At 42.9% G+C, this 27,210-nt stretch overlaps 1 protein-coding gene across 3 annotated transcripts in view; it reads right to left on the reverse strand.

The window, feature by feature from the left end:
• Window positions 1-7,233: 7,233 nt before the first annotated feature.
• Window positions 7,234-27,210, reverse strand: part of DSTYK (dual serine/threonine and tyrosine protein kinase) — a 56,577-nt gene continuing 36,600 nt past the window's right edge. For all 3 annotated transcript variants that reach the window (XM_004282450.4, XM_033410612.2, XM_033410613.2), the window contains 11 exons: window positions 25,826-26,495; window positions 20,995-21,227; window positions 20,282-20,365; window positions 19,443-19,619; window positions 18,689-18,818; window positions 18,158-18,314; window positions 17,579-17,711; window positions 15,561-15,674; window positions 13,128-13,242; window positions 10,543-10,677; window positions 7,234-9,970 (listed from right to left, as the gene is read on the reverse strand). In XM_004282450.4, coding sequence (XP_004282498.1) covers window positions 9,783-9,970; window positions 10,543-10,677; window positions 13,128-13,242; window positions 15,561-15,674; window positions 17,579-17,711; window positions 18,158-18,314; window positions 18,689-18,818; window positions 19,443-19,619; window positions 20,282-20,365; window positions 20,995-21,227; window positions 25,826-26,495 — 2,136 coding nt within the window. In that variant the 3' untranslated portion in view covers window positions 7,234-9,782. The remainder of the gene's footprint in view (window positions 9,971-10,542; window positions 10,678-13,127; window positions 13,243-15,560; window positions 15,675-17,578; window positions 17,712-18,157; window positions 18,315-18,688; window positions 18,819-19,442; window positions 19,620-20,281; window positions 20,366-20,994; window positions 21,228-25,825; window positions 26,496-27,210) is intronic.

Genomic DNA, 27,210 nt, shown 5'->3' on the forward strand with positions numbered 1-27,210 from the left:
GTGTGTGTATATATATATATATATATATATGTATAACTGAATCACTTTACTGTACACCAGAAGCTAACACAACATTGTAAATCAACTACACTTTGATTTAAAAAAAAAAAAAAAGGCCTCTGATTTAGCACATTGCTAGGTGCTTGAGTGTCTTTGTGATCAATCTTGTTGGGAAGCCATGCTAAGAAAACAAGGAAGGCGGAAAAAAGGAAACAGAAGCTAAGGGGGTCTTCTTACAATGAAAAAAAGGTCCAGAGATTTAAAAATGAACTTACCAGAGACCCAGCTGTTTCCCCTCCATGCACAGGTTCCAATCTATAAATCTCCTTCCACGACCTGGCCTCCCAGTAGTGCCAGAAGACTGGATATGGATGTCGAGCAGCCCAAGAGGTGAACTGTAGTGGACATCTGTCAACCTGGAGCCTGTCCTGAATCTAGGTCCTTTTTCTAACTGTTCTTTGATTACCTTTCAGGAATTACTTCTCCACTGAATGAGGTTTTAGTGAGCAGGCAAATCTAGGCGCTTGTCTCCCACCGTGGAATCTGGAGGGGAGAGAGCCTTCCAGTTCAGAACCAGTACAGGTAGGAGATAGGCCTGGGGCCCGTGCTGGGCCAGTTGAGAAAATCCTCCCTGGCTGTGGACGCATCAGGAGTGAAGATGGTTCTTCACAGCCACAATGAAGAAGAGTTGCTCTGGTTCCAACCCGCTGATTCTATGAGCCTGAACTTATAGTTTCCTGTTGATTTTGTGAGCCCCTAATGTCTTTCCAATACATATTTCCTTTCTCCTAAATTAGCCATTTCATTCATTTTCTTAAATTACAAAAAAAAAATAGATGTTCATAGCAGATGAACAATACAATAACAGAAAATCAATACACTAAAAGTTGGAAGTTCTCTCCCTAGGAAAACCACTGTTATCATTTTGATATATATTCTTACAGACTTTTTTCTATGCATGTATATAAAGAGATGGACTAGATCTCCAGATAATTTGGTGTTATGGAAGAATGGAAGGGATTTTTACCAAAAAAGGGGTCATACTAAATATATCCTTTTTTTTTTTTTTTTTGCGGTACACGGGCCTCTCACAGTTGTGGCCTCTCCCGTTGCGGAGCACAGGCTCCGGATGCGCAGGCTCAGCGGCCATGGCTCACGGGCCCAGCCACTCCGCGGCATGTGGGATCTTCCCAGACCGGGGCATGAACCCGTGTCCCCTGCATAGGCAGGCGGACTCTCAACCACTGCGCCACCAGGGAAGCCCTGCCTCCAACTTTTTAGTATTACAAATAATGATGCAATAAACACCCTTGTACTTACATAGCTTTGCACACATGTGCAAATATTTCTGTAGGTAGGGACTCCCTGGAAGTCATTTCTGGCGCAAAGGATATATACATTAACATTGTTTGTAATATTTACTGCCAAATTGCCTTTTGCAGCTGTATCCACTCCCCGACAACATAGGTAGTGCTCATCCTCCACACTTATGAATAGGTTTTTCATATTTATTTTTAGTAATTTGATAGATGAAATATCATCTTGGTTTTCCCCGATTGTTAGTATAGATGAACATCTTTTTTCAAATATTTATTAATCAGTTTGCCTTTAGATTTTTTTGATTGATTTCTTCATATTATTAGGAATATGAACTTTTTATCAGTTATATATTGCAATTGTTCTCTCTAAACTACTGATTAGTCTTAATTTTGGTTTTCGTGTCTTTGGCTCTTATATATGTTCTTTATATAATTTCTATCACTTTTTTTCCTTATGGCTTCTGGGTTCCTGATCATATTCAAGAAAGTTCTTCCTCAGAAATCTCTGGCATTCCTATACACTAATGATGAAAAATTGGAAAATGAAATCAAGAAAACACTCCCATTTACCATTGCAACAAAAAGAATAAAACATCTAGGAATAAACCTACCTAAGGAGACAAAAGACCTGTATGCAGAAAACTATAAGACACTGATGAAAGAAATCAAAGATGATACAAATAGATGGAGAGATATGCCATGTTCTTGGATTGGAAGAATCAACATTGTGAAAATGACTATACTACCCAAAGCAATCTACAGATTCAATGCAAACCCTATCAAACTACCACTGGCATTTTTCACAGAACTAGAACAAAAAATTTCACAATTTGTATGGAAACACAAAAGACCCCGAATAGCCAAAGCAATCTTGAGAACGAAAAACGGAGCTGGAGGAATCAGGCTCCCTGACTTCAGACTATACTACAAAGCTACAGTAATCAAGACAGTATGGTACTGGCACAAAAACAGAAAGATCAATGGAACAGGATAGAAAGCCCAGAGATAAACCCACACACATATGGTCACCTTATCTTTGATAAAGGAGGCAGGAATGTACAGTGGAGAAAGGACAGCCTCTTCAGTAAGTGGTGCTGGGAAAACTGGACAGGTACATGTAAAAGTACGAGATTAGATCACTCCCTAACACCATATACAAAAGTAAGTTCAAAATGGATTAAAAACCTAAATGTAAGGCCAGAAACTATCAAACTCTTAGAGGAAAACATAGGCAGAACACTCTATGACATAAATCACAGCAAGCTCCTTTTTGACCCACCTCCTAGAGAAATGGAAATAAAAACAACAATAAACAAATGGGACCTAATGAAACTTCAAAGCTTTTGCACAGCAAAGGAAACCATAAACAGGACCAAAAGACAACCCTCAGAATGGGAGAAAATATTTGCAAATGAAGCAACTGACAAAGGATTAATTTCCAAAATTTACAAGCAGCTCAATAACAAAAAAACAAACAACCGAATCCAAAAATGGGCAGAAGACCTAAATAGACATTTCTCCAAAGAAGATATACAGACTGCCAACAAACACATGAAAGAATGCTCAACATCATTAATCATTAGAGAAATGCAAATCAAAACTACAATGAGATATCATCTCACACCAGTCAGAATGGCCATCATCAAAAAATCTAGAAACAATAAATGCTGGAGAGGGTGTGGAGAAAAGGGAGCACTCCTGCACTGCTGGTGGGAATGTGAATTGGTTCAGCCACTATGGAGAACAGTATGGAGGTTCCTTAAAAAACTACAAATAGAACGACCATATGACCCAGCAATCCCACTACTGGGCATATACCCTGAGAAAACCATAATTCAAAAAGAGTCATGTACCAAAATGTTCATTGCAACTCTATTTACAATAGCCCGGAGATGGAAACAACCTAAGTGCCCATCATCGGATGAATGGATAAAGAAGATGTGGCACATATATACAATGGAATATTACTCAGCCATAAAAAGAAACGAAATTGAGCTATTTGTAATGAGGTGGATGGACCTAGAGTCTGTCATACAGAGTGAAGTAAGTCAGAAAGAGAAAGACAAATACCGTATGCTAACACATATATATGGAATTTAAGGGGAAAAAATGTCATGAAGAACCTAGGGGTAAGACAGGAATAAAGACACAGACCTACTGGAGAACGGACTTTAGGATATGGGGAGCGGGAAGAGCCCTGTGACAGGGCGAGAGAGAGGCATGGACATATATACACTAACAAACGTAAGGTAGATAGCTAGTGGGAAGCAGCCGCATGGCACAGGGATACCGGCTCGGTGCTTTGTGACCGCCTGGAGGGGTGGGATAGGGAGGGTGGGAGGGCGGGAGACGCAAGAGAGAAGAGATATGGGAACATATGTATATGTATAACTGATTCACTTTGTTATAAAGCAGAAACTAACACACCATTGTAAAGCAATTTTATCCCAATAAAGATGTTAAAAAAAAAAAAAAACTAACTGGCTTGGGAATTTCCTGGTGGTCCAGTGATTAAGACTCTGTGCTTTCACTGCCGAGGGCCTAGAGGAAAACATAGGCAGAACACTCTATGACATAAATCACAGCAAGATCCTTTTTGACCCACCTCCTAGAGAAATGGAAATAAAAACAAAAATAAACAAATGGGACCTAATGAAACTTCAAAGCTTTTGCACAGCAAAGGAAACCATAAACAAGACCAAAAGACAACCCTCAGAATGGGAGAAAATATTTGCAAATGAAGCAACTGACAAAGGATTAATTTCCAAAATTTACAAGTAGCTCCTGCAGCTCAATAACAAAAAAATAAACAACCCAATCCAAAAATGGGCAGAAGACCTAAACAGACATTTCTCCAAAGAAGATATACAGACTGTCAACAAACACATGAAAGAATGCTCAACATCACTAATCATTAGAGAAATGCAAATCAAAACTACAATGAGATATCACCTCACACCAGTCAGAATGGCCATCATCAAAAAATCTAGGAACAGGGGCTTCCCTGGTGGCGCAATGGTTGAGAGTCCACCTGCCGATGCAGGGGACATGGGTTCGTGCCCCGGTCCGGGAAGATCCCACATGCTGTGGAACTGCTGGGCCCGTGAGCCATGGCCGCTGAGCCTGCGCGTCCGGAGCCTGTGCTCCGCAACGGGAGAGGCCACAAAGGTGAGAGGCCCGCGTACCGCGAAAAAAAAAAAATCTAGAAACAATAAATGCTGGAGAGGGTGTGGAGAAAAGGGTACACTCTTGCACTGCTGGTGGGAATGTGAATTGGTACAGCCACTATGGAGAACAGTATGGAGGTTCCTTAAAAAACTACAAATAGAACGACCATATGACCCAGCAATCCCACTACTGGGCATATACCCTGAGAAAACCATAATTCAAAAAGAGTCATGTACCAAAATGTTCATTGCAGCTCTATTTACAATAGCCCGGAGATGGAAACAACCTAAGTGTCCATCATCGGATGAATGGATAAAGAAGATGTGGCACATATATACAATGGAATATTACTCAGCCATAAAAAGAAACGAAATTGAGCTATTTGTAATGAGGTGGATGGACCTAGAGTCTGTCATACAGAGTGAAGTAAGTCAGAAAGAGAAAGACAAATACTGTATGCTAACACATATATATGGAATTTAAGAAAAAAAAAAATGTCATGGGCTTCCGTGGTGGCGCAGTGGTTGAGAGTCCGCCTGCCGATGCAAGGGACGTGGGTTCGTGCCCCGGTCCGGGAAGATCCCACATGCTGCGGAGCGTCTGGGCCCGTGAGCCATGGCCGCTGAGCCTGCGCGTCCGGAGCCTGTGCTCCGCAACGGGAGAGGCCACAACAGTGAGAGGCCCGCGTACCAAAAAAAAAAAAAAAAAAAAATGTCATGAAGAACCTAGGGTTAAGACAGGAATAAAGACACAGACCTACTAGAGAATCGACTTGAAGATATGGGGAGGGGGAAGGGTAAGCTGTGACAAAGTGAGAGAGTGGCATGGACATATATACACTACCAAACGTAAAATAGATAGCTAGTGGGAAGCAGCCGTATAGCACAAGGAGATCAGCTCGGTGCTTTGTGACCACCTAGAGGGGTGGGACAGGGAGGGTGGGAGGGAGGGAGACGCAAGAGGGAAGAGATATGGGAACATATGTATATGTATAACTGATTCACTTTGTTATAAAGCAGAAACTAACACACCATTGTAAAGCAATTATACTCCAATAAAGATGTAAAAAAAAAAAAAAGTTATTCCTGCCCCCCAACTATAAGTATACATAGTTACATACATTTTCTCCTAGAGGCAGCACAGTGCAGTGGTCCTCTGTAGAAGCAGAGTTTCTGGTGCCGGACTCCTTAGTTTCACATCCCAGTTCTGGCACGTATCAGTTGCATGACCCTTAATCTCTCTATGTCTTAGTTTTCTCATCAGTAAAATGGGGTTGTGGTGAGGATTAAGTTAGTGAGTACAGGTAAAGCATTTAGAATAGTGCCGAGCATATGGTAAATAATGTGTGTGCTATTATCTAGTTCCTTTACAGCCTTTTTTCACATTTAGATCTTTGGTATACCTTTTTTTGCATGATGATTTGAGTCTATTTTTTCTCAGATGGATAGCCAGTTTTGTTAAATAGTCGATTTTCCCACTGATCTGAAATGCTACCTTTAGAATATGCTAAGGAACAGGCCATCCCTAGAAGTGCCCTAAGAGGTCTCAACCAGTACATAGCCACCTGTGATAACTACACTTGAAAGCAGGCTATTCAATTAGCACTTTGTGGACTCCTTGGGGACCTGTTAAAGACAGAAATTCTGAAGTTGAATTTAATAATGTTCAGAAACTAGGCCTCTCCCCTCTGAGCCCCACCCAAACAGGGGTTTGGAAGGCCAGGAAGGCCACCCCAGTTGCCCTGCTTAAAGAACAAGGCCGCTGAGGACTGTGTTCTTGGAAAAGCATATGCAATCTAAAAATGTATATACCACAAACTATTTTCTCCAAAATAATAATGATGAGGAAGAGAACTCAGTCATTCTGAACTTTATAGTAGGAGAATATACGGTATATGCATAAAGATGGGATATATTTAGCTGTGAAAGATGGCTGGAGTTAGTGGAGAGTCTCACAAGTGTAACAGGCTTATCTACATTAGATGACTATTGTGTAGGGGAGGCTGAGAACCAGAGATTCAACCTTAGCTTTTTCTTTAAGACTTAATCACAAACACATCAACTGTTTAAGGTGTGCTGCCATCTCCTGGCCAAACTTGTGTTGCAGTCAGATCACAAGCAGTTACAGCAAAAAGTGAAGCAGCTATGAGTATGATGTGGTAATCCAAAACAAAACAAACACGCACACCGTCTGGGAGAAGGCATGCTGCGTGCTGACTGACAGTCCCTGGTGGCTACAGATAGTGCTGCTCTGCTGGTAGAGGCCTATGATGGTGTCCATCAGGCACTGCCGAGCAAGCAAATGTGAAGAGCAGGCTGAGGCTAAAAAGGAAATTCACATATTCCAAATGCAGATAGGCCCATATATGGATTCCATGCCCAGATTCTCTCACAGTGTAATGAAGAGTACATAGGCTTGTGCACAAGTTCAGAATGTTGCAAGTTCGTGCTGAAAAGAGGCTGGCGGAAAGGGTGTGAACCCAGGAGAGGCTCTGAAAAATAAATTGCTATCACTCCACTTTGCCCCCGTCTTCGCTCTCCTGCCTCCCATTCCCGGGCCTTACCCTCTGGTAGTGGTTATGTGAAGTGCCCAGAGACCGAGAGCAATCCATGGGGGAGAGTAACATGTTCCATCGATCTCCAAGGCAAACTAAAAGACCTCTAGGGTCCCAGTGGAAATGGAATGGAATAGAGAGCATTCTGTAGACACAGTGAGGTTAAGGGAAAACAAAAGCCAAACAGATATAAACCTAAAACGTTAATGTGATCTTTATTATACAGCACATCTGGTGTTTGTGCACCCCAGAAGTATACACAATACTCTATAAAACCAAACCCAGCCATTCAAAATTACACTAAATGAAGACTTAACCCATAGTTGCATCTCTTAAAAATATACACAATTAACACTGTCCCGCTGTAACAATATCATGGAAAGAGACAGGTAGCACAAGGAGGGAGAGAGTGTAAGAACTGAAGTTTGTGCCAAAGTAATTTTCTCTTGTTATTGCACTTTTATTCTACACACTTAGTATATTACACTTTTATTTAACACTGTAATAATAAACATTAGTCCTTTGAAACAAACAAAAACATTACATAAAGACAAAAGACAACAAGCTGTCCAGGCCAATTTCCTTTCCAACCCTCTGAGTAAGGTGTCCCCCCAGTGTCAGGTGTTCACACACAGTCTCTTCAGTCAGCTCTGTGGACTGGATGTTAGTTAACAAAGCAGATAAAGTTAAAAATAAAACCCTTTTCAGAACAGTAGTGTACTTAAAACCCCCCAAGGGAGTTTGCCATACAGGTTTCTCAAGTTGACTCCCTCCTAACCCACTTAAACATCACACTAGCCCTAACCCACCCCACCCCCATATTTAGAAGGATAAACCCTCTTTTTTTTTCTTTTAAAGAAAAAGTGGGTTATTTGATCCAGCAAATCCAAAAATCAAGCTTTGAAAACTCAAAGAAAGCAACTACTCTTTCGGCAATGGACTCTTCGAGGGCCATTTATTCCACTCTGATGCAGTATGAACTTAGGAGGTTCCCTGATTAGTCAGATGGAATACCACGCATGCCGTCTCTCCAAAGCAAGGCCAGAGGGAGTCTGTTCCCCAAAGTGCTGTTATAATCACCAATCCCTTTTGGCTTCTCAGTGCTAAATAATAAGCCAAAAAATAAAGTGTCATTCAGTGCAGTTATCACTTTGCAGCCCCGCTACCCCAGACCACTTTGCTGATCAGGAAAAAGCTTTGTCAACACCTCTTTGGCAGCTCAAGTGAAAATGCAAAAAAAAACGCGTTGGAGAGCTGACAGGTACTGCTTGAGAGTTCTACCAGTCCCCTGTTTCTATCCGTGGTAGTAATATATCCCTCCCTTCACTCTTTCCTTGAATTTTAGTGTTAAAAATTAGGAGAAGCTGCTGCCTAGGCTCTGTCCCCTTGAAACTGATGGAGTCACAAATGACTTCTTTGGTCTGGGAAGAACCAGCACAGTCCTCCTTCCCAGAGAAGTGAAAGGCTTTTGCTCAATCAATGAGCCACTCTCTGCAGAGGATCCAGGGAACTAGGGCATGCCTGTGGAAACCTCACCCCGACGTGCATTCCGCAACGCCCCCAGACTGACCTTGCCGCTGGCTCCCTAGGCGCTAAGGCAGCTACTCTGGAGCCCCAGGCTCCACCGCGTCTTCTGATTGCTCTGCAGGAAGGTCTGTCACTCAATTCTGAAGCAACAGAAGCGACCAGACCTCAAGCACATTAAAAATGGCCAGGTAATCATTTTCAGGCTGGGGTAAATTGCCCTAATTAAGTTGGTAAGAAGGATGGAACACAGTGAGGGTAACTCTTTCATCCCATCCTTCTTCCTCCCCCTGCCACAATCTCACCTCACCACGTGGGAGCACAGACAACCAAAGCTAGGAGGTAAAATCTTCAGGACTTTGGCCTTGTTGAGCCCTCTACAGCCCAAGTGCTGCCAGGCCTCTTTGAATATCTAGTGTCTTCCCAAGTAATATACAATACAGTACATTTCATGGCATTGCATCACCTAAATAATGGATGCCAAGCAACAGAAGAACCCCAAATTAGCAGACACTGTTATTCAACAAAAGCAAAGTATACACACGTGTTATACATATGTATTCCTGTACTCAGCCTGCTGAGTGTTTAAATAACACTTCCAAATATCTACATGTGGACTCTGGCTGACCTGCACCTTTTCTCAGAATACTTTTTAAAAAATGAACTGCAACCACTCATCTCCTTACTAAGCATTAGCCCCTCCCTTGCTTCTCCCTACTCAGGCAAAATATGTGCGCAATCTGCTAGAAAACTGGTATCTGAGAGCAGACTAAGCCACGGGGGATAAACTGAAAAGGGACTCTGGGTGGAGAAAAACCTAACCTCCCATGTGTAAATGGAGCTATGAACTAAGACTTCCAAAGAATGTTAGGAATGTGGGCTCCACTATGGGAGCACAGAGTCCCGATTATGGCTGGAGTTAAAAGACAGTCTGGAAAAGGGAACTAGGTAGGACTTTTCTTGAAATTTCATACGGAAGAGATTTACACTGACTTTTTGGCTAAAGAAACAGCTTGGGCATCAGTGAACTGCTGGATATGCTCACAGCCATCCAACTCTTCCCTATCCAGGAGTCATCTCTGCCTGGGAAGGTCTCAAGTTGCCCTGCAAGCATCAGTCCCCTTGGGAGCTCTCTGTAATGAATGTCAAATTCTTCCCATAGCCAAAAGGTGAGGGGAAGGAAAGAAAGAAAGAGCGAAAGAGAAAGGTCTCTGCTTTCAAGTAGAATCATCGAGTCCTCTGTTTGGCCTCTCAGAATGTGACTTGCATAGCCGGTCCATGATGCCCTGGAGCATGGGCTGGACAATGCCCAAGAGAGGTCTCTGCGAGGGGTCACCATCCCAGCAGGCTTCCATCAGCTGCCAGCACTCCTCGTCAAACACAGGGAGGCGTTCTGGACGGGCCCCTAGAGAGAGGAACATGGAAATAAGACCCGAGGCGGCGAGAAGGGAACCAACACAATGAAGAGGCATGATCAGCTCACAGGCTCTGTCCCCTTGAAACTGATGGAGTCACAAATGACTTCTTTGGTCTGGGAAGAACCAGCACAGTCCTTCTTCCCAGAGAAGTGAAAGGCTTTTGCTCAATCAGTGAGCCACTCTCTGCAGAGGATCCAGGGAACTAGGGCCCCAGTTGGGGCTCAGGATGCTACACAATGCAGTGAGCTTTGGCTTCAGCTGCAGCTATCTAGGTTAGAACCTAATAGTAACTGTGATGAAAAACTGGAATACACTGGCAGAGGATGTTGAAGAATTAGAAATTTTAAAGATAAAAACCTGTCTGAGAGTTCAGAACCACGCTGCCTGGAAGCAGAGGTTTGACTTAAATGTCTTTTCTGGATTCCATGATGGTTTAAATGTGTATGAGGTCCTGCTGTGGAGTGGCCAGAGAGGAGGACAGGAGGCCGCTGCGGCAGTGCCTGGTCTCAGTCTGCTCTCTTCTGGGGAGTCAGGGCAAAGCAAGGCTCGTGGTTCTTACCTCTCCGCACATTGTTCCAGAGATGGTCTTTGCTGGCACACCTCTCAAATGCCTCAGGGAGCTTGACAGAGCCTGAGCAGATATACCAGAAAAGAATGCCAAAAGCGTAGACATCCACAGAATTATCATACTTCCCTACAGCAAGAAAGGGTGACAAGTAGTGAGCCAGGGAGGGAATCAACAGCATCACCACTAACTTGCATCTGCAGAGGCCTTTACACATTCTTTCCTAAAGCCTTTAATGCCCATTATCTCTTATAACAACCCTGTTAGGCAGGACACATTTATAATGCCCATTTTATAATACGAAAAACTGTGGCACTGGGAGGGCTAAAGATTAGAAGAGCCAAGACTAGAACTTGACAAAGGGGAAGGAAAACAGGCCTTTTGCTTTCTTTTATTTATTTTATATTTCACTGATAGTCATTATATTTTGTATTTGATTATTGTTTGTGTGAAGTACTTTTTTATTTTTAAAATAAATTGATTGATTTATTCTTTCATTCATTCATTTCTGGCTGTGTTGGGCCTTGGTTGCTGCACACGGGTCCTCTCCAGCTGCAGCGAGCAGGGGCCCCTCTTCGCTGCGGTGCACGGGCTTCTCATTGCGGTGGTTCCTCCTGTCACGGAGCACCGGCTCCAGGCACGCAGGCATCAGTAGCTGCAGCACTCGGGCTCAGTTGTTGTGGCTCACGGGCTCTAGAGCGCAGGCTCAGTAGTTGTGGCTCACGGGCTTAGTTGCTCTGCGGCATGTGGGATCTTCCCGGACCCCGTGTCCCCTGCATTGGCAGGCGGATTCTTAACCACTGTGCCACCAGGGAAGTCCGGGCCTTCATTTTAATGGGACAATCAAAAAGATTAATCCTGAAAGGTCATGTTAGGGAAATCAAGTTGGGAAATACAGGTGGGTAGATAGGTTGGAACCATAACATAAAGATTTTTAAAGTCGGACAGAGAGTCTGGATTTGATGGGCAGCAGGAGTCATTTATCCTTTAGAGCAGGAGGTGACATGAAGAAAATATTTTAGAAAGATTATTTTTACAGCAGTAGGGTGAACTGCAGTAGAAATAATCAAATGAATTTAAATATGAAGTAGCCAAGATAAAATAATAAAAGTGGGAATAGAAATTTTTTTAAAAGTCAGGGAAAGAAAAATGATGACTGTCTATTTCTTTTCAATGTGCGTAGGACTACAGCTATCCAACTAACTCCTAATCCTTATATGTATCACTCAGTGAAGGGTTGGGGGAAGACTTGTGGCTAAAGAGAGAAATCCAAATATTATAAATTGCTAATTTTAAGTCTTACCAATACTAACAAGTGACCTGCCATTCCCTTTCCACCTTCCCTGGCGATGACGCAACCTTCCTCATCCATTCAGGCTCAAAACCTCGGAGTCATCTTTTAGTCATTCATTCCTGTTCATCACCCATATCAAGTTAATTACAAAATCTTGCCCATCCTTCCTCTGAATCGATCTCAAATCTGTAACATTTTTTGTTTCGGCACTACTACCAACTTAATCCTAGGTCTGGTCTCCACCACTGGTCTCCCTACGTGGCTCTTGCCACTCGATCTGCCTTACCTACTGCTACTAAACATTTCCATGAACATCTCTTTTCATCCCTCACCTGTTCAAAAGCCCAATAGCTCCCTACTTCTTTCACATCAAGCCTTCACTCCACTGCATAAATTTCAAGCTCAAATATATCTTATCTCCAACTTGTTTGCTATTACTTCCCACACTGATTTCTTTCCTGTCATGCTTATTTCTAATCGGCAATTTTGCTCCTATTTCCGCTCCCCCAGCCTCCAGAATTTTCTCTCCTACCTAACATGGTTGGACTCTAGAGACAGAAAGATCTAAATTCCAATCCCAGCCTCATTACGTCTAGCTCAGTGTTTTGGGGTGGGTTTCTTCATCAATCTGGCCTCAACTTAATCCATGACATGGACATAAAAATGCATCAATATCACCACAGAATTGTCATGAGGATTAAATGGAACAAAATATATGATATAACATACCCACAGTGCCTAGCTCAAAGAATATATTAATAAATATATTGACTTCCCTTCCCACCTACCAAATTTTCCAGATCTCATTCAGTTTCTATCCAGAATTTCACCTCTACCACAAAACCATCTAACATTTCTTCTCTGAACACCAACATTATGTAGCACTTAATCACATGTTGTCTTATACTGCTTCTTAATTATTTTACCTCTCAATATATCTCTGTCAACTGTAAGTTCTTTAATGATAGAGGACAACTCTTATTATATAGGAGTTATTCAATCAGTACTTTAGGATTAAATAACTGGTTGACTATGGCAATGATGGCACTAACAGCCCAGAGAGACATCCAAAACAACAGTTGGTGACTCCCATTTACACTTTTCTTTCTTGCCCCTTTACCTCTTCACGTGTCCCCCTACTTGTCTTAGGTTTCCCCTGTTCTGGTTTCTCCCCTGCTTGTGCCAGAACTGCCAGTAGTACTTGTGGATACTTCTTAGCCCAAAGGGTAGCACTTGGTTAAAACACGGAGCCCTGCCCAAACCCACTCCCTGCCCTCCAGCTTACCTGTGAAAAGTTCAGGGGCCATATGAATTGGTGTCCCCACAATGCTGCCTGACATCATGGCCTCTGGCTTGCAGAATCCTAAGTCAGTGATCTTGGCACGGTTCTGCTTGTCCAACTGCCAACAAAGCAGGGTGAGAGTCATCCTATGCCTGGTCCTGCACGTAGCGCTCAGCTGCATACCCAAGCTCAAAAGTAGGCATCTACCTCACAGCAGTACTTAATCAACTCTGCCTCTATTCTCCCTGTCTCTAGATTCACTCCCATTACTGTCTCCTCCCCATACTGTAAACAACCTGATGGCAAGGACTGCCTTTTTCATCTTTGTACCCCCAGCACTTAGCATAGTGCCTAGCACATATCAGGAGCTTAGCAAATCTTGGAAGAATGAATAAATGAAGGGCACTGAGGAAAGTATTATTAGTTCCTGATTATTCTCCTCTGACCTCCAGAACCCAGGGCAGGAAGTTGCTAAATAAGAAGGTTGAGGTCCTCTAGTCAGCTGAGGAGGGTTTTTTAATTCCCTCTAGTTTCCTTTCCTGAGGTCCAAGACAATAAATCTGTCCCAGGTGAACAGATAAAGAAGATGTGTGTGTGTGTATATATATATATATATATATATATATATATATATATATATATAATGGAATACTACTCAGCCATAAAAAAGAATGAAATAGTACAGTAACATGGATGGAACTAGAGATTATCAGAAGAAGTGAAGTGAGTCAGACAGAAAAAGACAAATATCATGTGGTATCAATTCTATGTGGAACCTAAAATATGATACAAATGAACTTATTTACAAAATAGAAGCAGACTCACAGATATAGAAAACAAACTTATGGTTACCAAAGGGGAAAGGGGGTAGGGGAGGGATAAATTAGGAGTTTGGGATTAGCATATAACAACTTCTATATATAAAACAGATAAACAACAAGATCCTATTGTATAACACAGGGAACTACATTCAATATCTTGTAATAACATAAAATGGAAAAGAATATGAAAAGGAATATATATGTAGAACTGAATCATTTTGCTGTACACCAGAAACTAACATATTATAAATCAACTATACTTCAATAAAAATAAAAATTAAAAAAAAAATCTGTCTCATTTGGCTATTGACAAGCCTCTTAGGTTTCAGCCTAGAATTTTAGGAAGATATTTCCCTCCCCCCAAAACTGCTATCATCTTTATATATCATTTTTTAAAATAAATTTATTTATTTATTTATTTTTTGGCTGTGTTGGGTCTTCATTGCTGCAAGCGGGCTTTCTCTAGTTGCGGCGAGCGGGGGCTACTCTTTGTTGCGTTGTGCGGGCTTCTCATTGTGGTGGCTTCTCTTGTTTCGGAGCACGGGCTCTAGGCGTGCGGACTTCAGTAGTTGTGGTACGTGGGCTCAGTAGTTGTGGCTCACAGGCTTAGTTGCTCCACGGCATGTGGGATCTTCCCAGACCAGGGCTCGAACCTGTGTCCCCTGCATTGGCAGGCGGATTCTCAACCACTGCGCCACCAGGGAAGCCCTCTTTATATATCATTTAAGTGTTGCCAGAGACACTTCAGTGATAATCCAATATATTTTCAAAAGGAGTATGTCAAAAGATTCTTTATAATTTAGATAACAGGACTGGTAGGTTCATGACTATCTTACCTTTTAAGGTGTGTTTACCCATCTCAGTCCTCATCCAGCATCTCAAACCCTAAGCAATAACAAGACCTGGAATCCTCAAAAATATCAATGTCACAAAAGCAAAAAAAGGCAGGACTATTCTAGATTAAGAGGCTAAAGAAACATGACAAAATGCACTGTATGATCCTTGGATTGGATCTTGGGCCAAACAAACAAATAGACCATATTTGGGATAGTTGAACATATTTGGGACAACTGGAAAATGTTAATATAGACTGTGTATTAACTAATAATATTGTATCAATTTAAACTTCTTGGGTGTGAATAATGGCATTTTAATTAAGTGGAATAATGTCCTTTTCCTTAGAAGATACAAGCTGAAGTATATAGGAGTAAAGTTTTATCTGCAAGTTACTCTCATACAGTTCAGTAAAAAATGTGTGTGTGTGTGTATGTGTGTGTGTGAAGAAAGAGAGAGAGAAACAAAGAGAGACTACAATAGGAAACAGAATATGAATCTGGGTGAACAGTATGTGGGTCTTCATTGTACCACTCTTTTAGCTTTTCTGTAAGTTTAAATTTTCTCAACAGCGTTGGGAGAAAAAATCTTAAGCAAAATAAGCTAGGCCTATGATGCAACTCCTCCCTAAGCTTCAAGTCCAAGATACCATCCATCCACTCTGCTGTTAACTGGTCACAGTCTTTTCCTGTGACCGAATTTACATTCATGTGTACCTCCCTCCAAAGGTCACTTACACATAGAGACAGGGAGTTATCTTGGGGAAACAGCTCTTACTTACCAGCACATTCTTCAGTTTGATATCACGGTGGACAAGTCCCTGGCTGTGCAGGAAGCGGATTCCTTCCACCACATCTAGGGCTATCTGCAAACGGGTCTCCAGGGTCAGCCCAGCCTTGGGGAGACAAAAGCGTTTACCTGTCACTAAGAAGACAACTCCTCAATCCAACTTGCTTATACCAACGAAGAGTTCCTTCTGTGAGATACTGAAAGACTGACCTAGGGTACACAAGGACAGAAAAGTGGATGAGAATAAGGGAAGAAGAAGGCAGTCAGAAGAGGGAAATAAAGGAAAAGCAAGGAAGGGCAAGCCATAAAGGCCAGGTCAGATACCTTGGAGGCAGCACTTAGGCCAGCCGGATGATCCCCAAATATGACTAGGAGAGCCACAACCAAACGCCTGAAGGCATGAGTGCATCTCTAACCCTGAACAAACTCTAGAACTGCCTTAGAGGCTCAAAGTGAGTGTTTCTAGGACTCTCAGGCAGATTTACTTCCATTGCTTTGTAGGACTGGTTAGCCTTTGGTTTTATGGATTCAAATACCAAAGTCACCCATCTTACTTCTACCAAGCCTCCAATTTAGGGTCTCTTGAATTCTGGAGAATGTTATATCACTCATCCAAAAGCCCATATATGGTTGTCTAACCCACTTATGGAAAAGCATCACATGGTACTTAGCTTAACTCCCCTGAAATGAAGAAGGAAAGCCGCTTGCAGAGTCATTTTATTCACCATATTGATTTCTCATGGCTCCTGCAAGCATTTCTGAGGATTCTTCTGTCTTATTCCATATAAACTGGTACAAGAGGCACCTGTGAGAAGGGACCTACCAGATACTCCGGGGTTAGCTTTTCCAGCTCCAATGTAGAGGACAGACAAAAGAAACCTCTCTATTTCCCTGCTGGTGGCTGTTTTAGATGAGGGGAACTCAACATCCAACTGAGGGTATTTCACCTTCATTCAAAATCTTTCACTTCTCACTGTCTACGGCAGAATTTGAATGCTATGGAACTTTTAACGTTTTTGGTCTTCTATAATTTGTTCCCAACATTTCTTTGCATATTATCTCCCCTCTATTCCCCAAATGAACCAGCTCCTCCAGCACAGTCAGTGTCCTTCAAATGTTCTGGGTACTAAGCTATTCCTTCCCCCGGTATGATCTCTTCTTTCCATCTGCCCAACTTTTACCCATCAGGGTTCATTTATCCAACTCAAATGCCACCTGTTCATGAAATATTCACTGACTACAATTATTTTATTTTATTTTTAAAAATTTTTTTTGAATTTATTTTTGGCTGTGTTGGGTCTTCATTGCTACGTGCGGGCTTTCTCTAGTTGTGGTGAGCAGGGGCTACTCTTCATTGTGGTGCGCGGGCTTCTCATCGCACTGGCTTCTCTTGTTGCAGAGCACGGGCTCTAGGCACGCGGGCTTCAGTAGTTGCAGCACACGGGCTCAGTAGTTGTGGCGTGGGGGTTAGTTGCTCCGCGGAATGTGGGATCTTCCCAGACCAGGGATCGAATCCGTGTCCCCTGCACTGACAGGTGGATTCTTAACCATTGCACCACCAGGGAAGTCCCTACAATTCTTTTAAAAGCCCCTGGCCAATTATACTTTTTGACATCCCCTTATGTTGCTTAATACAGGGCCTTGTACAAAGTAGTCACTAATAACTATTTGTTGACAATAAAAACTAGCTTAATTCACTGAGAACGAAAAAAGAGAAAGAATAGCAGAGTTATAGAAAGCTTTTCTGCTCTTCTGTGTAGTCTAGATTTTTACACTACCACGAGAGGTAAAAGTGGTGAACTGCAGTATTCTGGATATAAACTGGGCAAAAAAACATGTTCTGAGACATTTTTAAGGTTTTTTGGAAATGAAGGTAATAAAGCTTGATTACTCCAACATTGTCTCATGAGAGCTAGAGGCTCTGAATAAAGAAGAAAGGAGGAAAGGCCAGAAAGGAACCTGTGGATCTGGCTGCCAGCTGGGCCTCACTCCCTCCTTGCCCTGCCTCACCTTCAGCCCACTGTAGAGGTCCCGGTGCAGCCGCTCCATAATGAGCAGCACAGCGATGCTGGAACCACCACCATAGTTGTAGTCGATGACGGAGCCATGCAGATCCACCAATCGCTCATGCTTCGGCAGAGACCTGGTGAGGAGTGGAAGGATCTGGGCTAGAGCTAACCTTGCATAGCATGTCACTACAGTGGAAGAAATAACCCTGAGACCGTGCAGAGTCCAGGCCCAGAGGTAATAGCCCTCAGTACAGCGAGAGGGCAAAGAGAATGGCCTCTCTAACAAGGACAGAGAATTATGGAATCTAAAAACTGACAGGCCTTAAGGACTAAGGAAGAAAGTCAAATGGAAGGATGGGTCTGAAAAATTAGGATGGTGGGGAAAGGGCAGGTGGAGGCAGGAAAGGCCTTGAAGAGAGCACATTTCTGGGCCAGACACTGGAATACTGGTCTACAACATTTTGAGACATAGGAATGGAGAGACAAGGTTTACTATAGCTCTTGGTACAAAATTTATACCAGGCTTCTAAGCTTCTTCTCTGGATCGTTCCCCACGAAGATGAATGAGACCAGAACCCACCTCATGTAGTGGAACTCCAAAGCTAGGTCATTCCAGTGCTTCTCATCTGGAGGGACAACTGACTTGAGGGCACAAGGGAAGTGTCCCCCCCAGTTGTCACACAGGTACACCACACCATACTGGCCCCGGCCCAGTTCCTGTCCCAGTTTAGGTTTACCTATAAGGTACAGAGACAGAGATAAGGCAGGAAGGATGGGAACTTGCTGGGCAACCTCCCTAAGATTCTTAGATGTGGACCTGCCTAGAAGCAGGAAGTCATAATTATGCCAGGGGAAGAAATCTGGATGTTTTCTAAACCAGTAGTAACCTAACTGGTTTAAAGTGAATAAACTTTGGTTGTGTTATTTGAACTATATAAATAGCAGGACCAAACAGACTTCATCAGAAATTCAAAAATACATCAATGGGTGTTTAGGCAGCTTCACAAGGAAGCAGCTTTAGACACTGGGGTTCTCCAGGGTTGGACATGAGGATGTCAGGTATCCAGAACCTTCCTCCTCCAATTTACTAGGGAAAAAAATAAGGACTCACGATGCAGCAAGACATCCTGTAAAGAACGGCTTTCCAGCGAAAGGCGGGCCAGGCGGGGAGCATGATCTTTCCGAACCTTCAGCCATAGATCTTCAGTTTTCTCCAACCGGCCTGAGTGGCCAGCTTCCAGCTGGGAAGGAAGAAGAAGAAAGAAATATGACTTATCAGGTCCCCAGCTTTGGCTTCCTCACCTATTATATGGGGATAATAATATCTACCTCATGAGGATACCTGTGAGAATTAAATAAGATATATGTAACATAGCTCAGAGATTGGCAGACCGTGAGCATTCATTAAGTAATACTTTTTCTTCCTGGATGCATAATCACGTCTACCCACCCTCCCCTCCACACACATGTACACATGCACACGCGCACACCCCAAAGGGATAAGCAGATGTCACATAACTGCAAACTACTATGGAAGTTGGAATGTCATCCCTTTCTGTCACTCATCCCTAAAATACTATATAAACTCATATAAAATTCCTACCCCTCGATTTTCATTCCTCACTCAGTGAAGTGGGGAGACATTAATTGAGTTCCCTCCATTCTCTCTAGAGTTAGAGAAATATCCACATGAAAAAGTTACTGATGAAACAACCTGTAACTTAGTATTATCCTTTAACAGAATAGAAAGGAAATATACTGATGACTTTTTAAAAATTATGTAGACAGCAGTAGATGAAACATTCCACAGTGGATGGGGTTCCTCTCCGATTGATCCAGCTGTATGTCCTTTCCTATATACCCACCTGCCGCAAGGAGGCTGCAAAGGCCTCATGAGAACTGTTGAGCCGAGTCCGGAATTGGCTGCAAATGCTCTTGGCCAGCTTGGAGGCGCTGAGGCTCTCGATGGCTTCCTGGGCCACCTTTCTCTTCCACTCTAGTGTGATGGCAGGTGGGCTCACCCATGTGATGCGCTGGATGATCTGTCAGCATGAGGACAGTGAGAACACTGAGGGATGGGAGACAGGAACCACCAGGAAGAACCAACACCCCTCCCTCTCTGGGTTACCCACTCGTTAGGCCAGGATCTTAAGATAAGAGCCGTATGAAGTCCAGCACTCCTCTCCAATTCCATCTACCTCAAAATCGGGGCTCAGCCCAGCGGAAAGCATCAAAGAACACTAGGCCTAGTCTGCGTGCTCACAAATCAATACATTACACTCAGTACTGGGGGTGCCTGATAAACCCCCTTCTAAACACAGCAAATAACTCTACGGAAGAGTCAGATGGACCATCAGAAAGGAAACCGCACTCATGGCCTCTGGCAACAAAGCCTGCTTCTGAGAAAACACTTAGGTTGGGAAAAAGAAATATGAAGAAGATAATGAAGCAGGGTTTTAGGGCTCCATAAAATGTCATTTAGACACATCACTTTTAAGAGTTAAAGGGGGCACTGTTAATAATTATTTCAAAACAGGCATAAACCAGGATCCTCCCAGGCAGGCAAACCACGACAAATGGCCACCTGCCGTGACAGACATCAGTTTGTTTAGGACAGACACCCTAGACATCAGTTTCTGTTGGAGCGACCAGATTCACCTAAGCCAACTAGGGGCTGAAAAACACTTCCCTAAACAACCTCTACCTGTTTGATTTGCTCCCACAGCATCCTTGTAACTGAGGACCCTGAGTGAAATGTGACTTCAACATGATAGGCAGCATTTAAGATCTGAAAGAGAGTACACAAACGAAAGTCAATATTCCCTGAGTAGAGTGGCTAATTAAAAATGCAATAAATGGGGCTTCCCTGGTGGCGCAGTGGTTGGGAGTCCGCCTGCTGATGCAGGGGACACGGGTTCGTGCCCCAGTCCGGGAAGATTCCACGTGCCGCGGAGCGGCTGGGCCCGTGAGCCATGGCCGCTGAGCCTGCGCGTCCGGAGCCTGTGCTCCGCAACGGGAGAGGCCACAGCAGTGAGAGGCCCGCGTACCGCAAAAAAAAAAAAAAAAAAAAAAAAATGCAATAAATGATATTTATTTCAAGAACATGGTGCAGTTTCAAGGTTCCCAAATCTATCCCTCAGTGTATGTGCAGAGTCAATGCAGGCTCATCATCTATCTGGTGACTATTTGGGCTCCTTTACTTCATCTTCATCTTCTTGCTCATTGACTTAACTGCAATTTGACCGTTCACAAGCACCTCCCACGGACAGTGGTCATGAGATAGGAAAATAAAATAGAATTCAAACTGGACTGGCAAAAAGTTGAAAGGGAAATTCTTGACTAACTTGAAGCTGGGTTCGTGGGTGGATTCTGTTTCATGTGTTTTCTGTGACACGCTCTTAACTACCCTTTGAGTACCTGTTTGAGATAATTACTGGTGATGTGAACCGAGACATCCTGAGACTTCTCCAGGCTCTGCAGACACCGTTCCAGCGTTCCGACGAAGCTCTCACGTAGGTAATCCACAGAGCTGATCAGCTTGTTAGCCACTGCTTGATTAAGCCGGGAGATGATGAGTTCCTGGATCTGTCGGATGCAGCATTTGATCTCTCTGGTGCCCACTGGTTCTCCATTCTCAGGGACAATGACATCTATGGAGGCAGAGCAAAAAGCTAGTTGGCTGTGAGGGGAAGGGGCAGGCACACTGAATAAAGGCAGCTCCCAAGTCAGACCCAAGGAGCTACCATGAACAACAGCTACTAAATGCATATGGCTGACAAACTGACTCTCAGTATGACCATGGGCCATGCAATCCTCAACTACTTAAGGCATCTAAGAATCGTGAGAAGGAGCAACTGTGTACAGAATGAACCTATTGATTTTGTCAGCTCCTATATCACATTTATAGAAGAGGAGAAACAACATTTATTGACTGCAGACTATTTGAAATGCACAGTAAGTATTTTTCATATGTAATCTAATTTAACCCCAACAACAACACTGTCAGGGGTATATTACTGGTTATATTTTATATGTCAGGAAAAAGCCTGAAAGAGAGAATAAAGTGGGTACTGGGAAGGGATGGTACAGTTAGGAAGTAATATAGCTAGCATTTGAATCCAAAGCTCATGGATTCCAAAGCCTCTTATCTTTGTAATAATTCACACTTCCTAGCATATTAATGAGAAAAATCCAAGAGTCAAGAATTCAATTTTAATCAACTACTAGAGAAATAAAAAGTAAAACTGGAACGTTGTCCCCACTATGCTGCTAGCTCTCAGGATTAGAAAAGTCTGTTTTGCAAACCAGAGGACAGAAGAACTTAAGAGAAGACAAATCACCTATAAAAATTCCACTCCTAAAAAGGCCCTCTCTAATGTTAGAAACTTATATTGGTACTACCTCTTTGGAAGAAATCTGGCAATATCTATCAAAAATTTAAGCTAACCAACCAATAAACAAAAGAAATCTATACACCCTTTGACCCAACTACTGTTTCTGCTTCTAGGAATTATTTTTCTAGAAATATACCCTTACAAGTCTCAAATACATGCATGCACAATGATGATCAATGCAGTATACTCTGAGAGAGAAAGAGAGAAAGAAAGGAAAGGAAAGGAAAGGAAAGGAAAAGAAAGGAAAGGAAAGGAACGAAAGAAAGAAAGAAAGGAAGAAAGAAAGGGAGGAAGGAAGAGAAAGAAGGAAGGAAGGAAGGAAGGAAGGGAAGGAGGGAGGGAGGGAGGAAAGTAAGAAAGGAAGGAAGAAAGGGGCTTCCCTGTTGGTGCAGTGGATAAGAATCCGCCTGCCAATGCAGGGGACCCAGGTTCGAGCCCTGGCCTGGGATGATTCCACATGGCTGTGGAGCAGCTGGGCCCGTGAACCACAACTACTGAGCCTGCACTCTGGAGGCAACGAGCCACAACTACTGAGCCCGTGTGCTACAACTGCTGAGGTCTGTGCACCTGGAGCCCATGCTCCACAATAGGAGAGCCCATCGCAATGAGAGGCCCGTGCACCACAACGAAGAGTGGTCCCCACTCACCGCAACTAGAGAGAGCCCACGCGCAGCAACAAAGACACAATGCAGCCAAAAATAAATAAATAAAATAAATAAATTTATTTAAAAAAAGAAAAGAAAGCAAGAAACAGCCTACATATCCAGCAGTAGGGGAACAGTTAAATAAATTAAGGTATGTCCATTAGAAGAAGACAAATTTCTCTGCACATTTATGGAAAGATCTCTAAGATACGGGGTAATGAAAAAGCAAGGGCAGAAGAACATATAGAGGAAAACTAGATGACTAGGAGACAGTATCTTTTTATCTTGGAGTAAAGTACCACGTTTATAGGTACTATCTTTTCAAAAACTAAATAATTTATAAAGTATGTATGTCATGATACCTAGTGTGCATGCATTACCTTTATTTTAAAACAAACAAAAATCAGTAATAAAAATCTGGCTCCGGGGCTTCCCTGGTGGCGCAGTGGTTGAGAATCTGCCTGCTAATGCAGGGGACACGGGTTCGAGCCCTGGTCTGGGAAGATCCCACATGCCGCGGAGCAACTAGGCCTGTGAGCCACAACTACTGAGCCTGCGCGTCTGGAGCCTGTGCTCCGCAACAAGAGAGGCCGCGATAGTGAGAGGCCCGCGCACCGCGATGAAGAGTGGCCCCCGCTTGCCACAACTAGAGAAAGCCCTCGCACAGAAACGAAGATCCAACACAGCCAAAAAATAAATTAAAAAAAAAAAATCTGGCTCCATAGGATATGTGGCAGCTCTCTTCTAAATCTACTTGTCATTGCCTGAAGGATACCCAGAATGTATTAGAACAAGGTAAGAAGCAGCACGTAAGTCCTGTCTAAGATGTAGCCAACTAGGTAAGTAGAACCACAAGTCCATGATGTAGTTAACAGAGCCAGACATTTGATGTACTTGTTCCCAGTTACTCCACATCTGAACTAACCACTGTGCCCCAGGTACCAAACATGATTACCTGGTACATGATAGACAATCAAATGTTTTCACTGACTGCTCAACCTACCTGCCCTGACAACCCTTTATCATGTCTACTCTGATGCTGGCATTGATGCTCCAGTGTCTTTTATTCAGGCACTGAATTAAATTAAACATTCAGAAGATTTCCTAGGATTTCCACTGCAAGTGAGCACTTCTCAGCAACTCCTCCCTACAATGGGAATTCGCCAAAGAGGGATCTTTGTTCATCTTTAGAAAGACCTATAAGAAATCAAGCATGCTATGCTTGCTAAAGTATATTTCCTTTGTATCTATAAGTGTGACAAACATATACCATCACTCACACACTCATTCATTCTCCAAAGATATACTATACACAGACTCTGTTATTTGCTGCAAGGGATATAGTGATGAATAAAGACCCAGATCCTGTTCTTCATTTCTAGGATTTGAGAAAATAGAGGAACATAAACAACTATAATAATAAGATAAAAAGTGAAATATACCAGAAATTTCAGTTCCAGATGAAATTCTATGGAAGTTCAGATGAACTGCAATCATTATTAGCTAAGAAAATTAAAGACAACTTCATGAAAAATGTTATTTGGAAGAGGCCTTGAAGGGTAGGTAGGATTTGAAAATTCACAAATAAAAGAGATTCAGGTTTAGGGCAGGGCATAAGCAAAAAAAAATAAAATAGAATAAAGGAAGCATACAGAGGACAGGAAGCAGTTGAAACCAACCAAAAAAGAAATTACAGGAAGGTGCATAGTGGGAAATAAGACTGAGAAAGTTGGAAAGGGTTAGGCTTTGGAAGATCTTGAATACTAGGCTAAAGGAGTCTTAACTCAGTCTGTAGAAATAGAGCCAATAAAGATGAACTGGGGAAAGGAGAGAAAGATCTCAGTGAGATCAGTCAGGTAACAGTAGTTCAGTTAGACTAAAGAGGAAGGAATAGAGAAGCAAAGGTATATATGAAATAGGGAAGAAGACTCAGCAGGACTTGGCGACTGACTGGATACGGGGACAAGAGAAAGAAAACAGTTAAAGACCATGCTGAGGTTTTTGTTTAAGACTTTTTTTTTACTTTTTAAAATTTTTTTATTTTTATTTTTTTTATTTGGCCGAGCCGCGCAGCACGTGGGATCTTAGCTCCCCGACCGGGGATCAAACCCGTGCCCCCTGCATTGGAAGCGCAGAGTCTTAACCACTGGACCACCAGGGAAGTCCCCATGCTGAGGTTTTGAAGCTGGTTCCCAGGAAGATGGTAGCATCGGTCACTGGGAATAGATTAAGAAGCAGTAAAGCATGGAAATTAAGAGTATGGGCTCAGGAATCAGACTGTCTAGATTCAAATTCTGCCGCTACTATTTAGTAGCTGTGTGACCTTGAGCAAAGTACTTAACCTGTCTAAGCCTGAGTTTCCTCATCTAGAAAATGGCAATAAGCAGAATCCACCTAGGGAGGTTGTTTTAGAAAAAAACAAAGACAAAAAACTGAGGCTAGGTCCCATGTCAGAAATGCTGATTAGTAGGTCTGGAGTGGTCTTTAATGGTCTCAAGCATCTACATTTTCAAAAAGCCTCCCAGGTTATTTGGATGCATAGCCATGACTGAGAACCTAAAGGGTAACTTGCAAACCACGTACTTTAATTAATAGGTAGTAGAGCTAATGTTCATGCAGAAGTCAGTATACAAAGTCAGTAGCATCTAAACCTCAGACACCAAAAGACCAGACTAAGCATTTGGCCCAGTTTTGTTAACAGTCATTCATGAAGAATGGGAACGCCAGAAAAGCCAAAACCGCTACTTTGGGAAATCCTTCTGAGTTAGGTCTCAGGAGCAGCCTGAAAAGAAAATGAGACCATGACACACAAAAAAGAACAGACAAAGAAGCATGGGCCATGCCAAAGGAGCCAGGGTTGAAGCATGACTCAGTGACATTCTTCAAGCAGCTCTTCTCCAGTTTTATCAAGGCCAAGGGGATACAGATATAAACGGGAGACTAAAGAGCACTATTGGGATGAATTTACCAAAAGCTGGACTAACAGTCCTAGGAAGGAATGATGGTGGAATCTTCCAGGAAGGTCTCTCAGAACAAAAGATGCCACCTTGGCTAAATGATTTAAGGTGGGCTCCTGCTAATGACAGTGGGGGTAGGTGAGATGATCCTGAGGTTCCTTTGGGCTTCAGAATTAATGAACTCAACTTCCAGCTGGAAAAGAGTTAGAGGATGCTGTAGTCCCCGCGCCCTACCAAGTTCTCTAGGACCTACCTTTAAACTCCATGTTGGCAGCATCATCCAGAAGCTCCTCCTTCATGGTGTTAAGCGTCTCAACGATCATGTCCTTCATTTCCTCCTGCTTTCGGTTGGCAATATTCATCAGTGATTCGTACAACTCATTCTCCTTTTTTCGTGTATATTCTAGACGTTTGGGAGTAATCTGCAGGTCCCGCTGCATGTCAAAGGCCTGGTTAATAAAGATGTCGAGGCAGCGGCAGTGCACCAGGTTCAGGGCCTTGGCTGCGTCCACCAGGTGAGTCTGTAGCACCTGGTGAGAAAATGTGTTCAAGTGTCTCAGCTTCTCACTTTGCTCCACCAACACGCTCTGAGCTTTGGTGTTCTGGCTGGGGTTCCCACAGTTACAGTGACTGCTGCTCAGATAGCCCAGGTCAGTTAGCTGGCGATGGAGTGGTGATCTTTCATTCTCCATTCTTCTGGTGGAGGAGCTGATTATCTCCGAGCCCAGCTTCGGCACTTTGAAAAAGAATATGGGAAAGGAGAAATACTTTCGGATTTCCTGAAGCTCTTGCTCGTCCCTTTCAGAGAGTTCATCTTTGTGGAGTGCATAGGTTATCACAGGCAAGAAATCATTCACCAAGTCACCCAGAACATCCACTGTGGGCCGGAGGCCTTGGCACGGTGCTACCACAATGTCCACTTCCTAGAAAGGGAAGGGGGTCATATCAGCACTTCAGGGTCAGAACCAATCCTTGCCTCCCCAAAGTCCCACACTGAGACCAAAATCCAGATCTATGATGGGGCAACTGAACTTCGGTATGCCCCAATCATTTGTCCACCTCCTTCCTTGGTTACCAACACTCCCTGGTGCAGCCTATGCAGGCAGGCACTCGTCCAGAGAGAGTGAAAAAACAAGTAAGTAGAAAGGATGGCAGTCCTTTTAGCCATTTTATTTATTTTTATTTATTTATTTTTTCTTTTAGCCATTTTAGATAAAAAAGAATATTTAGTCCCTTTTGTTGCTTTGGAAACTCCCATTAATTCCCTCTGATGAAGAAATAAGACAAATAGTAGATGAAGAAAGAACTCTTAACAGACTGGGAGTGAATCTGCCTAGAACATTCCTCCCCCTCTTTCTAACCTGACTAACTCATCCCTATCTTTCTAACACGGCTAATTCCCAAGGTCCTTTAAATCTCAATGTATACATCGTGTCATATCCCTCGGGAGTCTTTCCTATTACACAATCCCGAGCACTCTCTACTTCTCCTTTTCTTAATGTTCAACACATTTAAAATTTATTTATTTAAAACCTAATTCTTTCCCATTAGCCTATAAACTCTTTGACGACAGGGACCATGTCTATCTTGTTCACTACTATAACTGCAGTGCCTAGTACAGAGTAGGTCCTTAACTTT

The sequence above is a fragment of the Orcinus orca genome, chromosome 1, assembly GCF_937001465.1.
Source record: "Orcinus orca chromosome 1, mOrcOrc1.1, whole genome shotgun sequence".
Lineage (NCBI taxonomy): Eukaryota > Metazoa > Chordata > Mammalia > Artiodactyla > Delphinidae > Orcinus > Orcinus orca.